At 35.5% G+C, this 18,365-nt stretch overlaps 1 protein-coding gene across 4 annotated transcripts in view; it reads right to left on the bottom strand.

The window, feature by feature from the left end:
- Window positions 1-7,936: 7,936 nt before the first annotated feature.
- Window positions 7,937-18,365, bottom strand: part of LIPI (lipase I) — a 60,112-nt gene continuing 49,683 nt past the window's right edge. For 3 of the 4 annotated variants that reach the window (XM_003783914.2, XM_003783915.2, XM_012801507.1), the window contains one exon: window positions 7,937-8,183. In XM_003783914.2, the coding sequence (XP_003783962.1) occupies window positions 8,096-8,183 (88 nt within the window). In that variant the 3' untranslated portion in view covers window positions 7,937-8,095. The remainder of the gene's footprint in view (window positions 8,184-18,365) is intronic. The other variant, XM_003783916.1, reaches the window with a different exon arrangement.

Raw genomic sequence — 18,365 nt, 5'->3', positions numbered from 1 at the left:
CTCAATAATTTAATAATTTGGAGGCCGGGCACAGTGGCTCATGCCTATAATCCTAGCACTCTGGGATGCCAAGGTGGGTGGATTGCCTGAGGCTCACAAATTTGAGACCAGCCTGAGCTAAAGTGAGACTCCACCTCTAAAACTAGCTGGGTGTAATGGAGGGTGCCTGTAGTCCCAGCTACTTGGGAGGCTGAGGCAAGAGCATCACTTGAGCCCAAGAGTTTGAGGTTGCTGTGAGCTGTGATGCCAAGCAGTCTACCAAGTGAGACTCTGTCTAAAAAAAAAATTAATAATTTTTATCACTTAATAAACCTTTTAATCCATATTTTAAAATATATTATCATACCTAATTTATTTTATTATGTCTTTTTTTGAAAGTGTATAGATATTCTTTTAATACTTCAAATTCTAAGACTATGTATATGAATACTATTTTGTTTTAACAATAATTCTTTATCATAAAATGATGAATTCAAGTCATTTACATATCTGTACATATTTATTCTTACTAATGATACATTGTTTTAGACTTTATTTTTTTCACTTTCTAACAGTTTTCCTTGCTTTCTATTTATTGCTAAGTAGACTTAATTTTCTGTTTGGTTACAAGGGAATGAATTAACATTTTAAATGGTTTTGCTTTTCCTGGATTTTCCTTTGGGAATTATAAGCAGGTAACTGAGTTTTTGTGTTCCTTGCTTCAGCATAAGTTTATAACAAGAAGAATAAACAAAATTTGCTTCCTGTGGACATGATTTTGTGTCTTTTGACTTTCAAGTGAATTAATTCTTTGAGTTGGCAAAGGCAGAAGAGAGAAAAGAGAGCAGGTTAAAAAAGTGGAAATTGGAGAGCAAGAGGGAGAGATTTAGTCAATCACTGAGTAAATCAGAGATTTGCAGAACTTGTAAGTAGCAGGAAATCAAGTCCAGCCTCCTGGGGCAGCCCAAGGAGATAAACAGAACCCCAATACTGTGGGGATGCTATGGAACACCTCACCAAGCTGGCAGGTCAATCAAAAATCAAAGTTCACCTTTTTGTCCATCTCATTTGTGTCTTTCATAATTAAAAAATGTTGGGCGGTGCCTGTGGCTCAAAAGGGTAGGGCACTGGCTCCATATGCTGGAGGTGGCGGGTTCAAACCTGGCCAAAAGAAGACCTTGTCATAATTAAAAAATATTTTGGACTTGCATCTTCTAAACAACTGTATATAGTTTCCCTCTTGGTATTGCAAATAGATGAACGTGTTTTAATTCCCCTTACCTGTTTCTCAATCATTCACATTCTTCCTTGATCTGGTATTTTTTGTGACAACTTGGATGGAACTGGAAACCATTCTCCTAAGTGAACCATTACAATGGAGAAACAGACACAGGTGCTCAATACCAAAGTGGAACTAATTGATCAACATTAAGGGCACGTATGGAAGTAAATCTCAATGCAAATCAAGTTGGAAGAGTGGGGGAACACTTTTTCTGGTTATGGCTGAGTAGTAAGCATACACCACAATTTATTATTCCTTTCATGTATTGGGGGGCACCTGTGTTCTTTCCACATCTTTGTGACTGTAAATTGTGCTGTTATAAACATTTGAGTTCAGGTGTCTTTTTTATAAAATTCCCTTACTTACCTTGGGTCCTTATACTTGCTGTACCATCTGCTTGAAATGTTATTCTGTAGATGTTTGCATGAGTGATTTTGTCTCTGCCCTCACAGTGCCTTCCCACTCTAAAATCAGTATTTCTAGTCACTATTTTTCTCTGTCTCTGAAAGGACTACATTATTAGTCTCTGAAATCATCTTTTTGTTACTATATTCTCTATTTTATCCACTAAAAACTATGTTCAATGAATTGAAGAATTTGGCATTGTCAGGTACATAATAATCATTCAATGCACACCTGATGAATGAATGAATGATGTTCATGCATCCCGTAATGTTTTTGTAGAAGCAGCACCGGTTTTCTACCCGCTCTGTATTTCAGAGTGCATATTGCTTAACTTTTGGTTAACAACAAACCGTTTCAGTATCTTAAAGCAACTACTTTGTTGAGCTCATGATGGTGTGGGGCAGTGGAGTGATTCCTCAGACGCAGGCTGACTCCACCGTTCTCTGTCCGTCATCTGGAGAGCGGCAGCTCCTGCTGTGCCTCTCTTCTCCTCCCCTCTGTGTTCCTTCCTTCCAGAATCCTAGGGTAAGATTTTTAACACAATGTCTCCCAGATCGACAGGCGGCAAGTACCTTCCACGTCTAGCTTGTGTCACATTTGCTATTCTTCCAGTGGCCAAAATAAGATAGTCTATGTGTCAAGTGAAGAGTCATAGTTTGAGGGGGTTACTCATAGAAATGGTCACAGGGAGATTTCACCAAATTGGGGTCCTTTACAGAACTGGTCCACCACAGGAAGCACGCCATCATTGTCTGTTTACATTTGTTTCTAATGCTGTAATTTCCCTGATTGGTTGGTTCCTAATGACTAGAAAGTAAAATAAACTGAGGGAATGTGCTGGGGAGTGAACATTATATTGGTCTCAGAAGCAGTTACTTCCCAGTAGGCAAATGACCATGTATCTCTGCTCGAAAAATGAGATGCAATCACAAAGTGCTGGGTTGACCACTCCCCATCCACATTTCTGGCCGTACCCCATGCTTCAATGTCCTCTTTGTGTTTGATTATTAAAATTTTCTCCTAGAGTTTGGAAAATTGTGATTAATTTTCCTGGATAGCAGATATTTTCTAACCTGAATTCGTTCTCTGTGTTTTCTTATCTTACTTGGTGGGAAGGGAGCTAAGGGTAAATCCAGCAGGGTTGGTTTCATCATCAGAGCCCTGGAATGGTTTACAAATAATTTTTATTTTGCTTATATTAACTTCTGTGTCTATATTCAAATCTACAAATATCAATTCACTATTAATTTTATGTTTTGGTACAGGTTGTGGAAAAGAATGTTGAAATAAGATAGTTCCTATTTTTAAAAATTCAATAGTAACTACCACTCCTTATTTATAATAAAAGTTTTTTGGGACTTGGGTTCATTGTCTTGGATCACGTGGTTCTGAGAATATATTTACTTTGATTAATGTTATTTTTTTCTCTCCCGCCACCATAACTCTCTACTTCAAGAGTTTTCTGCAAAAAAAAAAAAAAGCCCACTTTATTCTTAATTTAGTTTGGCAACAACCATTCTGAAACTTTTTTAATAGAAATTTTCACAATTAGACATACCTCATACCAAGTCTCAAAGAGTAACACAATACTGCCAAGTCTCAGAGAGTTAGAAATCCTTTGAAAACTATCTACAAGTTCAACTGATACAGGTCCAGTGATTTCAAGTTCTCATTCATCTATATATTTGGAGTGTTAATTAATAGTTTAATACTTTACGAATATATATGGAAGAATTGGTATTTGGTTATAAGTACAAATTATCATTAAATACTATATTTGTGGTGGGTGACTAATATCATCTACTATTAAAATCAAGTGTTACTACATATTAGAAAAGGATTGAAGTCACAGATAATCTAAAATTTTATATATAGTGGAAGCTCTCTGATCTCTAAACCAGAACCCTTTGTAACATTTTGTCCTTCTAAATTACCTGCAACCACTGGTCTGTGCCTACTCTACCCCCACTAAACTAAAAAGAACTTACTGCTTTACTTCTTTAATTTTTCATTTGGCATTTAACAAATATTTATGGTACCTCTAAATAGGCCAAGAATTCATCTGGACCCTGAGGATACAAAGATGTATAATACAAAATTCCCTTTCTCAGGAAATTCCCAGTCTAGTGATGGATAGAGATAATTAATGAAGAGTTATAACACCCCATACCATAACACAGACATGAAGTAACATTTCTGGGAAACAAAGGAGGAGGCAGAGCAAAGGTTTGCATGTACCTGGGACAGATACGTTACCACGAAAAGGCCAAATGGGGGCCCGAGTGCTAGAAGCCTGAAGGCCAATCTGAGCCTAGACCTGGAAGGTGCTCCTGAGAACTAAACAAGGGAACTTGGGAGAGGACTCAGGGGGCTCCAGTGAATATGGGGAAGGATCTGCTGCTTTGAGTCTTCACACACTCTCTGCAATACTGCGTTCCACGGAAAGCACTGTAATCATGATTGCCAGCCTGCATGCAAACACACTTTCCCATGGCCCCTGAGATATCATTCTATCTCTAGCCAAGAGCCTCGCCTTCCAGAAACTTAAGCCATGATGTAGAAATCCAAACTCAGTTCATCAACACCATCTGCAGAACCAGCTGTTCACCTCCCAGACTTTTTTTTTTCTTTTTTTCAAGTACTGCAGGTTCACAGGGCAAAAAAAATTATGAATGAAAATGTTATCAGTGTTTAAAAAGCCGGCATTTCATAACTCTAAAACCATCCTCTAATGTTCTGTGGCAATGCTGTGTATGTCACCTGGGGAAGCAGGTTGTATTTGTCTTAAGGCAGGACTCAGACATTGGGTAATTTTTAGCAGTGTCTTCATCCTAAGAATCTAATTGCACATGCCGCAAAACTGGCATGTTTGTCAATTGGTGAAGGTGGTCACAGCCAGCAAGCCCTGTGTCACCTGCAGGCACTCTGCAGCCACTCTGCAGCCACAGTGCAGTGTCTCAGCACTTCCTATCATCCCATGCTCATCTGCTAGAAGATTCGACTTCGTGTTTATCTATCCATCTATTCATTCATGGAAAATCATTTACATCATGCCTATTATTTACTCAATAGATAATCAAAATGCAAAAAAAAAGAGAAAGAAAGAAACTCATGCTTCTCCAGTATTCTCAATTGTCCAAATGACTTTTTTTTCTCTTTTCCTTCCATTATTCTCTGACGATGATAAAAGTACATAGCGTAGGTCATTTGGAAGAAGAGATGAACTACGGCTAGGAAAAGACTGAAAATACAAACTGGCACATAGTAAAGTCTCATTACCTGTCTGCGATTGTTATCGTAACAATGTATAAAAACAGGATCAATGCATAAGACGTATGGTATGACCCACAACACTTTCATGAATATTAATCATGGTAAGTACACGCACATGACTGTGTCTCATCTACGCTGGCCACACATACACACACATATTCAAATGGTTATCCAATAATTTAGAGTGGGATGACAGCCTATTTGAATAATGTAATTTACTTTTTAAGTGTAGTTTATTTTTAAAACATCCACTTACCATTTCAGACTATTTTTGTGGGGAACAAAGATATGATTTATTGCTTTCTTGGTTATTTATTTTTAATATAAATTTATGGTTCAATGGAAGCCCAAGAAGGCAATTACAAATACAGATAATATGTTAATTATTAAATACGTTGATTTATTAAGTTAAAAAATTAAACTAAAATTAATCAAATTCTGTTGTTGAGGAGGCTTTGAAATGTTCAGCCATAGCAGCCCATGTCCAGTAGACACCCGGAGGACAGAAGATGTCAACACCCAGTCCCTCTGCCCCTGTGTCTCTGACCCAGAACGTCATGCTCCGAGGCAGTCAGATGTAACACATTTTGTACATGACGGCTGCTAGTTCTTTTTGTTGTTCCACATAATTACTACAGAATATCCGTACCTCATTATACTTCTCCAAAAAGTGCATTTTCCCTCCTTCCTTATTTTGGTCTACATTTGGAAAACTCAAACACAATTAAAAATATTGGGTGAAGGCTATGAATTTGAGGGCCAGAGGAGTTTGCTTTACTCACCTCAATCAACAGAGGCTTTCTTTTCATGTTCACCTTTACCTTCAAAAAAGTGGGAGGAATTAGGACACCTCATAAGATATTGCAATATGGAAACCTGTAAACAGTTTCTACGAGTTTACATCTACAAGTTATCCTGGAAGGCCGTTATCACTTATGGCAAGGAAGCTTAATTATGAGTGTACTGGTGTCTAATATAAGAGGAGGCAAGTTGGCTATAGCTTTCTCTGCTATTTTGAGGCCCTAAGCAGTCAGAAAGAGTAGAACAAGATTTCTGCTGTTGGTAACATGTCTACAGGGTATTTTATTTAATTTTAAATGTTATTGTCACAAACAGATCCTCAAAAGATGCCAAAATATCAAAGAAATAAGAAATAGTATCTCTGTGGGAGCAGAGGTAGGGGCCCGTGGACGGAAGGGCTGCAGTGGAGCTGTTTCTTTGAAGTGCTGTCAGACAGCTCTGGTGCAAGTGGCTCCGCTTAAGTCACAGGGATTAAGTGAAGCATCATCTCTGGCTTCCGCCTGGAACACATCTAATACCTCAAGGACCTTCACATCTTTCCAGGTGAATGCCAACAATACACAAGTGGATTGTTCCAGAAAGTATTTCATTGTAGTATTAATGAGTAATGGCAGATGTTATGGACAGGCTGGACTGTGTTCCTCTCCCCCAATAGATTCATTTTTTTGATCCTCTAATCCCTACTACCTCAGAGTATGACTATATTTAAAAATAGGAACATTCCTTAGGTGATTAAATTAAGATGATGCTATTAGGTTGAACCCTAATCTAATCTGACTGGTGGGTTTAAGAGGAAAATTAGGCATGCAAAAAGATGTAGGGGTTTGCAAGCATAGAAGAAAGACTGTGTGAGATCTCACAGCACCGAGGACTGTAAGTCAAGGAAAAAGGACTTGTAAGACACCAAACCTGCTGACATCTTGACTTTGGACTCCTGATCTCCCAAATTGTGGGAAATACAGTTGTTTAAGTCACCCACCCTGTGCTATATAGTACAGTGGCTCAAGCAAACTAATCCATCAGGCAATCAAGAATAGAGAGACTGTGGCTGTAACTGACAGACTGGTTTAGAAACCACATAAAACTGGCCAGGTGTGGTGGCTGACATCTGTAATCCCAGCATTCTGGGATCGCTTGTGCTCAGGAGTTGGAGACCAGCCTGAGCAAGAGCGAGACACCATCTGTACTAAAGATAGAATAAAAGCAGGGTGTGGTGGTGGGCACTGGTAGTCCCAGCTACTTAGGAGATGGAGAGGAGAGGATTGCTTAAGCCCAGGAGTTTGAGGTTGCTGTGAACCATAACACCAGGGCACTCTAGTCTGGGGCAACAGAGTAAGAGTCCATCTTTAAAAAACAAACCCATAAAACTTCGGGTATTCAGACACAGGGAAGTGAGAGATCAGCCCATGGAATTCTTGGACCGAACATGTAAACTGGAGATTGCTAAAGGCATTTGAACTATTATTTTAAAGGAGATTATTTGTAAATCTACCTGCTAACAATGACATAGGGATTAAGAAGGTAGACTCGAACTTCTTAGATTTGAATGTGGTTCTGTGCACGATCTGTGTAAGTTAGTGCCTCTAACTTACTCTGTCTCTTCTTCTCTCAGTTCTTTATCAGTGGCGATAACATGACTAACTACATAGGATTTTCATAAGGATTAAATTAATCCATAAGTATAAAGCATTTAAATAGTTCCAGGAATACAATGATGCACACAAGTGTTAGTTATCACTATTCAAACTACTTTATTAAGTCGATTTTCACAAAAATTCTTTAGGCAACTTAGATGTGAACTTAATCCAGATTAAACTATTATTAAGTGGTATAATTAATATTTGACCCATAGTTTATTTATTGTAATCCATAGAAACAAAGGCATTACTTACAAAGCGTTACCAAAATAATGCCATGTAGATCAAGAAGTTGTATTTAGGTTTACTAGGTTCATATTAACACAATTTAAATGTCCTTTAAATGACAAATTTACAAACAAAAATTATGTGTTTACTACTATAGTTTGAGAGGTTGATATGATTCGGTTTAAGGCAGTGTATTGAAGCCACTACAACTTCCCTATTTTTCTAGAGAAATTTATGAATAATAAGCAACTAAGGTAAATGGTCAATGATAAATATTTTACAGAGGAAACCAATAAGGTAAACAGAAATACAAATTTTAGAATATATTCACAATGCTTTACTGTATGCATTTTTATCTTCTACAGTTTTTATTCTTAAACATTTATTCAAGAAATAGAAATATCTGAAACTTAGATTGAACAATGCCTTCTCATTACCGTTTATAAGTCCATTTATTCACAAACAATTACATCTGTTGAAAGAAGGCGTTTTATATTTTCTTTGGTGTGCATGTGTCTAGATTAAGAAATACTTTCTCTTTTTCTTTAAGTATAACGTTATACCTGCATAGTGGTGGTCTGTGAAAGAGAAAAAGAGAGAGACCAAAAAAAAATGTATTAGTAAGACAGCAAAGTTTATTTCCTCCTCACATAACCATTGGAATAGTCAATGCTTATAAGTAGATAGTTTTCCAAATGCAGAGAGTGGAAACAAATCTATAGGGTCATTTTCAGGCTATCTCATTTGGCTGTGTAGGGATAAAGTAGGCAATGCTTATGAGAAATAAGAAAACATGTTTCAACTTCTTCTTTCTTGCTACTTCCCTAGAATCCATACATTGTATGGTAAATATAGTTAGATACTCAAATAGCTGAAATCTGACCTCAGCTCAGTGGCCAGGCAGTTCCTTCCATCATGATAGCCACCATGAAAGAGTTGGGGTGAATTGCACCAAATTTTGCCAAAGTTATTTAATCAATCCTGTTTTGCCACTTGCTAGGGTTAAAGCCCAATTATTCTATATTTTGGAGAAATCGTTTAGTATTTGAAGCTTTCTGAGAAGCCACATCATTGTGGCGAATTGGGCATCTTGTTTTGGTATTTATCTTCCTGTTCAAGTCTTGGAAACCATCAAAAAAGGTAATCAACCAGAATAAAAAAGGATTGATAACATTTTAAGAAAACACCAAAAGAAAAAAAAAATGATAGTAGTAATGCATGAAAACTTCCAGTAAGAACAATGGCAACTTAGTCAAAGTAAAGGAACCAAGCAGACAGCCCAGGTGCTGGCGGCTGCCCTTTGCTTGACATGCATTGCCCAAGAGATGTTGTGTCCCAGTCCCATTCAACTTGGTCAAGACACCCCTGAACACACATTCAAAAGATTTTTGTTAAGTTAAATCATTCCTTTTTTAAAAAAAATAAATCAACTTTCTGTATCTGCTAATATGTATAAAAGTAATACAAGCTAGATATATTCATCTCTATTTAGAAAAGCTAATACAAGAAGATCCTACAGTATTTTCCATTTGGAATAATAAAGGTAGCTTAGATGAACTACTATAGGACTAGATGAAAACAAACAGTACCTCTACCTTATAAGATTTTTAATTAATGGTAAACCTTATTAAGAAGTTATAAATATTTTTTTAATAACCTATTTTTAAAATAACTACATATAGGTGATTTGGGTGAAAAATCAGACATCATATTTCTTTGTTGTTAAGAAAAAAAGTGGATGGATAGTTTTTCTACTGTCTCAAACAAATGTGTACATACTTCCGTCAATTATTTATGTATCCTGCTATGTCTCTTATTTATTGAAGGTGCTTTCAATTCTATGAATTTCTCGGATATTCATTTTTGACCTTATAAACAGATACATTACCTAATCCACGAAGTTCTTTCCTGTTAGCATATTTATAAGAAAATAGTAAGACAAATATACATTTTATTCCTACAGTAGACTAAAAGCTCACAACCCTATTAGCATTGAAATAGATTTTATCAGTAATAGAGCAGTTATTTTTTAAAGCATTCTACATTTTACAAAGCCGCTAAAAACATTATAAAAGTTTATGCAGGTTCATGATGTATACCAATGTTAACTTTCATGAAAGCCTTTGGAAAAATTAATTTTCTGTCTTTTTACACCATGAACCCCATTCAGCTTCATTGTCACAACTCTAATTTTGACATTTTTTAATTCTGTGTTATTAAAATAGGGTGACCAGACGTCCCACTTTTCAACAATTTGTCCTGCATCCCACAGCGTTTTAAAAAAGTCCCAATTTTTGGAAAGAATGCACAAACGGGTGGGAGAACAAGAAGGGAATATACAGTTTTCGGCTGCCATGTGGCTATTCGCCAGAATATGAGTTTTATATTATTTTTGTTAATTTTATAATGTTAAACTGTAATAATAACAAATAATTGCTGAGAAGGGATTATCGAGAACTGCTTATCAAAGTTTGCATTGTTGTCAGGCCCTGCCCTGCCCAGTCCCTGCCCCGCCATACCGATGTTAAAATCTGGTCACCCTATATTAAAAGTTTCTTCTCCCCAGTCAATAAAAATAAAAACACTATAATTTAGAAGAAATTTTGTGCTATATATTGAATCCTTATGAAAAAGAACATTACATATTTTTTAATCTCAAAATGTGCACTCAGTGCTGCATTTCTACGGCTTTGTTGCTGGGATCCTGCCTGGGGGCAGGGTCTGTAAGACCTGTGGATCTGGTGGCCATCAACTGAAGAAATATAAAGTTAGAAACAATGAGACCGACAAGACTTACAGAATGGAATATTCAAAGGTGGGAGCACAGGGGATCACCACCTGTTTGTGAGGTGCTAGAGGTAGCCCCAAGTGTCAGTTCCACTCAGCTTTTATTGAAGGCTATTTGCTCATTAACCCAGAGAATAAGCTGAGGAAGGGAACAAAGATGCGAGCAGTTTCTCTGAGCAAGCATCTTAGCTACTATTGTTTCTAAAATCATTAACTTTAAGGGTCTGAGCAGTCTTGAGAAATCCAGAACCTGAGCCTTGTGTCAGGGCAGCCTCTGGTCTGTGGTCATGCACACAGTTTCCTGGAGGGGGTTGGGGTGGTGGTGTAAATCCCCACAAGTTAACTGTGGAGTAAAATGTCACTGGCATCAATATCCTCTGAAGAATCAGTGGAAAAGAGGACTTTTCCTCCCATCACAATTACAGAACGTTTTCATCTGCAATAAGGGACATAAGCCCTACCCATATTTCAGGGCTCAAGCTATTCCCTTGATTTCTGCCTCAGCCATAATACAAATCTCCACAATGGGTATTTTGGCTGTTGACTAGACAGGAGGTGGCCTAGTTAATTTTTCTTGCTAGGCCTTGCATGCAGCTTCCTCTGTGGCCATTATTCATTTACAGTGTTTACAGACCCAGCAGGGATGTGAGTAAGCTGTATCCCCTATAGGCCAGGCTTCTAGGAAAAGCAGTCAACTTGCTCAGATAAGAAATTTAGCATCAGTTGGTTTAAAGGTAAACTAGCCAACTTTCCTTTGTTCTGCCTCACTTCTTATTTATTTTCCCCTTTTTTCTGGGGGTGTTTTCCCTTGCCTGGAATGGAGTCTTTAGTCCCCATTCTGCCTGCACTTTGCTAACATCTTACATTGGCAGGAATGAACACCTTACATTGGTTAAATATAAGGTTTATTAAAAATAATAAAAGAAATTCAGTGACAAGAAAACTCTGAAATTCTAATATGATCTCGTGTTTTATTTTAATCCATATATATTATACAAAATCACAAGAAATATATGTGCTTTCTTATTTTCCAAAGCTCCCTAATGCTTTTGTACATCCTATCACCACATCTACATCTAATATTTTCTTCTTTTGCCATAAATATAATGGCCTCTGAATTTTACTTATTTTAAATTAACCAATAAAATTGTATGTAATTACTGTGTAGAACATGATTATTGTGTTATAGTAAATATACAATGTAGAATGGCTAAATGTGGCTACTTAAAATATGCATTGTACCTCACACAGATGTTTTTGTGGTAAGAGCATTTAACACCCATTCTGTTTAGCATTTTTCCAGAATAAAATACATTGTCATTATCAATAGTCACCATGCTATACAATAGATCTCTTGAACTTTTTCCTCCTACCTAACTAAAATTTTGTATCCTTTGACCAACATCTCTTAACACTCTTCCCTCCCCCAGCCTCCCTGGTAACCGCCATTCCACTCTCTACTTCTATGAAATCAACTTTCTTAGTTTCCATATATGATGAGATCATGCAATAATGTCTGTCTGGGGCTGGCTTATTATACTTAACATGTTTTCCATTTTCACTCATGGTGCTTCAAATCAAAGATTTCCTTCTTTATTATGGCTAAATATTATTTCATTATGTGTGTGCATGTATGTATATGCATATATATACTTACATATACTACATTTTTGTGTATATGTACATATACATACTACATTTTCTTATCCACTTATTTTTTTATGAACAGTTACATGGGTTTTATATCTTGGTTATAACTGATGCTGCAATAAACATGAAATGCAGATATTTCTTCAACATTCTTATTTCATTTCCTTTGAATGTATACCCAGTGGTATAACTGTTGATATGGTAGTTCTATTTTTAATTTTTTGAGCAATTTCTACCAGTTCTACTAATTTATATTACCACAACAGTGTTTAAGCATTCTCTTTTTGCCTTATCCTTGCTAACATGTATTATTTTTTGTTCTTTGGATGTAGCCATTCAAACAATGAGGTGATATTTCGCTGTGATTAAGTTGCATTTCCTTCATGATAAGTGATGTTGGACATTTTTTAAATAGACCTGTTAGCCATTTCTATGTCTTCTTTTGAGAAATGTCTATTCCGATCCTGTGCCCATTTTAAAATTGGGTTATTAATTTTCTTGTTCTTAAATTGCTTGAGTTTCTTATATATTTTGGATATTAACTCCTTTTCAGACATATAGTTTGCAAATATTTTCTTACATTCTATAAGTTGTCTCTTCAGTTAACTATTTACTTTGCTGAGTAGAAGCTTTTTAATTAAATGTAACCTCATTTGTCTATTTTTGCTTTTGTTGCCTGTGCCATCAAGCTCATATTTAAAAAAAATATTGTGTAAACCAATGTTACAGAGATTTTCCCTTATATTTTCTTCTAGAGATTTAATAGATTCTGTTTTAGAGGTAAGTAACTTATCCTTTTTCAGTTTTTGTTTATATCAGGTGAGATAGGGGTCTTATTTCATTCTTCTGTATATGGATATATAGTTTTCCCAACACCACTTATTCAAAGAGATTGACCTTTCCCCATTGTGAGCTCTGGGTACTTTTGTTCAAAGCCAGTTTGCTGTAAATATGTGGATTTATTTCTGGGTTCTTCATTATTTTTCATTGGTATATGTCTCTATCTTATGAAAATATCATTTTTTCGTGGCCATAGTTCTGTAGTATATGCTGAAATCAGATAATTTGATTCTTCCAGGTTTGTTCTATTTGCTCAAGATTTGTCACTATTCAGGATATTTTGTGTAGTTCCATGTAAATTGTACGGTTGTTTTTCCTATCTCTGTGAAGAATTTCCTTGGTATTTTGATACAGATTGAGTTAAACCTATAGACTCCTTTAGATAATTAAATCTATAGACAGCTTTGGGTAGCAGGAATATGTTAATAATATTAATATTAATTAATATTAAGCCATGAATACAAGATATCTTTTCACTTATTTATGTCTTCTTCAATTTCTTTCATCAATTTTTTTTATAGTTTTCATTGTAAAGATCTTTTACCTCCCTGGTTAAATTTATTCCTAAGTGTATTTTATCATTTTTGTAATTATTGTAAATAGATTGCCTTCTTGATTTCTTTTTTAGAAACCCTGCTAGTTGTTGTATGTTAATTTGTTAGCCTGCAACTTAACCTAATTCCTAGTATTCTTTTTACAATGTTATTTAGGATGAATTTTCCAGTGGTAATGCAAGGACAGAAATAGTGCCTGTTTCCACCTACAAATGAGAAAACCTAACAATTCACAGATCAGTGGGTAAAGCACAGAGAAGAGGCTGGCCTAGCAGTGGGACTTGTTTAGCCTCAACTGGGCAATTAAGCAGGCCAGGAAATGGATCAATCTCTTTATAAAGTAATTTAACAGGATCTTGAGAATAAACCTTAAGAATATTTATAAGAACATGAAAATACAGAGCACCCAACAATAAAATTCACAGCATCTCGCATCTTACCAAGAATGACTAAGTATGAAAAACAGTAGAAAATGGACATGCCTGAAGAGAAAAATCAACCAATTGGAAACCACCCAGAACTAGCCAGATGTGTAATTCAGCAAATGTATTAAATCTATATGTTTTATGTGTCCAAAAAGCTAAGTAGATACATGAAATACATAGAAAGACAGAAATCAAACTTCTAGAGGTGAATGCTACAATCTTTGGAATGAAAAACAGACTAATGAGATTAATAGCAGATTTGACATTGTAGAAATAAAGATCCATGAACTTGAAATCACAGAAACAGAAACTATCCAAAATGAAATGCAGAGAAAGAAAATGGAATTTAAAAATTAATAGAGCATCCTTCATCTGTGTGACAACGTCAAGCAGCTTCAAATACTTGAAATTGGAGTCCCCAAATGAAAGGGAAGAGAGACACAAAGAAAAAAAAAAAATCTCAAAAGCTGTAGGTGAAGCTCGGTGCCCATAGCACAGTGGTTACAGTGCCAGCCTCATACAACGAGGCTGGCGGGCTTGAACCCGGCCCAGGCCAGCTAAATGACAATGACAACTGCAACAACAACAACAAAATCTGTAGATGAAATCTGTTGAAAAATAGACCAATAGTTTCAAAAAGTTCAATAAACTTTAAACATAAGATATATGCAAAAAATTACAAGGTACTTTATCATCAAATTTTTCTTTTTTTTTTCTTTTTTTGCAGTTTTTGGCTGGGACTATGGGTCCAGTACCCTACTCCTTTGAGCCACAGGTGCCACCCAATAATCAAATTTTTCAAAATCATTGACAAAGAGAAAATTCTTAAAACCAACCAGAAAAGTAAACACATTATCGTCAGAGCAACAAAGAAAACGTAACAGATTTCTCATCAGGTTCAGGGCATGGTACATGAGACAGAGCAACATCTTCAGAGCATTTAAAAAAAAAAAAAAAAACAAAGCTCTCACACTAGTTCACCATCTGCATTACACTGCAAAAAACATTAAAGGAACTCAATCAGACAGTAAATCATACCAGATGAAAATACACACCTATTTAAAAATTTGAAGCATGAGAAACAGTAACTGAGTAAATAAGATTTTACCTAATTGTTTATCTCTGTTTAACAAAAATGACACAATATACTATGGAGTTTTTAGAATATGTATAAGTAAAATGTGTGCCAATTAGAGAACAAAGCCTGCATGAGAGAAATGGAAGTCACTTCTGTAATGTTCTCATGTAATATATGAAGTAGCAATGGGAAAATGATGATATATTCAAAATTATAGTAAAAACACTAAAGAAACCACTAAAATCATAAAACAAAGCATAAAATAGAATCATGAAACTACATGATTTTTCAACAAAAAAACAGGCAAAGGAAAAACAAAACAATTACAGATGGGACATACAGAAACAAAAAAGCAAGATGACAGATCGAAACTCAGCAATGCCAATAATCACATTACGTGGGGCATTCCTCTTCTCTTACTTTGAGATGTCCCACCCTCTCCTTTTCTCTTGCTTTTTCCCAAGTTTATTTCTCTCTCTCACTCCCTCTCTTTCTAAGATAAAATAAACTTATACTTTTATGTCCTGAAAAAAAAAATCACATTAAGTAACAGATGTAAATACCCTCAATCAAATGACAGAGCTAATTAATATTATTTGTCTTTGAGAAATACAGATTAAAAATACAATGAAATACCTCTACCTATCTGTTAGAAAAGGTACAATGAAAATTAAACAAACAAAAGAAGCTGGTGAAGGTGTAGTTTGGGTGCAGGAGCACACGGAATTCGCATACATTGCTGGTCGGAAAGCAAAATGTACAGTGACTCTGGAAAACAGTCTGGCAGTGTCGTATAAAGTTAAACACACACTTACCATATGACCCAGCAAGCCTATGTCTGGTAACTATCCAAGAGAAATGAAAACTTATGTTCACATAAAAACCTGCATGCCAAATATTTATGCCAGCTATATTCACAGACACTAAAAAGAGCTAACAAACTGTATGTCCTCTTACTGCAGAATGGATAAGCAAACTGTGGTATATCCAAAGTAATGGAATATTATTTATCAATAACATCCCAATGATAGAAGCCATAACATGGATGGATTTTATGCATATGTGGCTAAGTGAAAGAAATAATACTTAGTAAAATCTCATACTATATATAGTCATGTCTTGTACCCCTGGGTCAGTGAACCACAAATGAAAAATATTGGGAAGAAAATACTGTGTCTGTACTAAACATGAATAGACATTTTGTTCTTATCATTGTATTCTAACCAAGACAGTTCAATGACTATTCACATAGCATTTACATTGCATTGGGTATTACTAGTAATCTAAAGGGAATTTAATGTACAGGAGAGGATGTATGAAGGTTATTTGCAAATACTATTATGTTTTATATAAGAGACTTGAGCATCATGGATTTTTATATCCTCAGGGGTCCTGAAACCAATCTCCCATGGATATTGAGGGACAATTGTAATTCCACTTACATAGTGACCTCTGTAAAAGATAAAACCAGGCACATAGGTGGTGCCTGTGGCTCCAAGGAGTAGGGCGCCGACCCCATATACTGGAGGTGGCGGGTTCAAACCCAGCCCCAGCCAAAAACTGCAAAAACAACAACAACAACAACAACAACAAAAACAGACACAATCATTGCCAGCGGTGGGGTAGAAAGCCAAGTGGCAGCATAAGGGAGGTTTGTGCTTGAGAGAAATACTCTGAATCTTGATTGTGGTGGTGATTATATGACTCTATTTATTGAAATCTATAGAACTATACACCAAAAAGAGTAAATTTTGCAGGTACATAAAGATTTTAAAAGTAGCTTTAGTCCAACCTTTCTTTCAGGAAGTCATCCCAGTCACCTGTCATGCACATTCCTCTTGTCCCCTAAGTTCCAAGGCCCTACTCTACGGGAAGTGCCTGGAAAGCTAGCTCTGCTCTGGTCTGGATCACAGGGTACCACAGAAAGATAATTACTATTGAGTGCATGCACAGTCTAATCTGGACCATAAGGCATCATATTTTTATAACTTACATTCACGATAATTTGGCAGTGCTAATTCTCACTAATTGCACATTATCTGTATGGACAGATCTAAATAGGAAAAGCAACTAGATGGTTAGAGCAATTATCTAGGTAATTAAACTTAAAGCATACATTTATCCAAGCATCTGTTAGCATCTCCAGCCAACAGGGAATGTAAAGAGTTTGCTCAACACCCACAAAATGTGTTTTCGTTTTTTGTCTTTTTTTAGTATTTTTCCCTGAGTAGAAATGATTACATCCACATATAATAAATTTAGTACATTTTAAGTCTCTCCACTATTTAGAATTCACATACAAATTTCAATTACGTACTGGCTTTCTATTATTTTTTTGTTCTCTAGCAAATCACAATTTCACCCTATTTTTGGCTTATGAATGAGTTGTACACAGCACTTATCTATATAAAACATGATTTTTTTTCCTTTGATTAAATTGAATAAGAATTTTAAAAATATCCCTAATCACAATAAGTGATTCTTATTTTAATATGCCTAAAATTTGTTATAATTTAAAATAAATTATTTATTTTTATGTTACAATAGATTTTAAATTTATCAAATTTATTATAATAATTTTAAATTCATTAGATATGATTTCATGGTTAGAATACGAATAAAAATATCTTATACTTCAATATCATAAGGAAATGTTGAATTTCTAAAAATTCCCAGGTATAATAAAATTTTTGTTATGATTTGTCTACTAGTATACAAAAGAAGAGCTCATTGCCAGTCTTTCTAAAGCCACTTGATTTTTTGGATATTGGCATAACTCATGCCGTATACAGAAGCACTCCTATGTTACTTACACTTTTGGGACCCAACAAAAAAAATGGAAGGTGGAGAGTCAGGGTGAGGAACAACTTTTAGGATGAATGAACAAACTTTGTAAGATTGTAAAGTTAGTTTTTCCAAAATGGCTTTCTTTAAATACCCTTCAGAACTCTGGACTACCCAATCCCCACATTCTCCCAAAGTACTTTTGCCTTGCAGCCATGCAGTTTAAAAGACAAAACTGAAATGGTAAGGATTTCAACACAAATAATATAACCGTATATTGGTTATTTGCTAAATTAAAGACAGCTTTTTGGCTATTCTTAAGCAAATACTTGCCCTCATTGAACTTAAAGATCATACACAGAAGGTGCTGAAAAATGTATACACATTTTAAGAAAGGAAAAACTGTATTAAAATGGTAACACTTAATATATACCAATAACAAAAGGTGACTACAAGTCACATTCGTGACAATTCTTCCCCAGTTACGGTAAGTGCTCAGACTGGTTACCATCAGCGTCCAGACGCTTCTGCTTACTGTGAAGCAAAAGCCATACGTACAGAACAGCTCTTAAAATGTGTATAATACTTTCAAAAGAATCTAGAAACTATTGAACTAAATGCAGTTGGGCTGAATAACTAAAG

The sequence above is a fragment of the Otolemur garnettii genome, unplaced genomic scaffold (genome assembly GCF_000181295.1).
Source record: "Otolemur garnettii isolate 467f Iridium unplaced genomic scaffold, OtoGar3 scaffold00009, whole genome shotgun sequence".
Classification (NCBI taxonomy): Eukaryota; Metazoa; Chordata; class Mammalia; order Primates; family Galagidae; genus Otolemur; species Otolemur garnettii.
The sequence above is the reverse complement of the archived record's forward strand: the minus strand, read 5'-3'. Positions and strand labels throughout refer to the sequence as shown.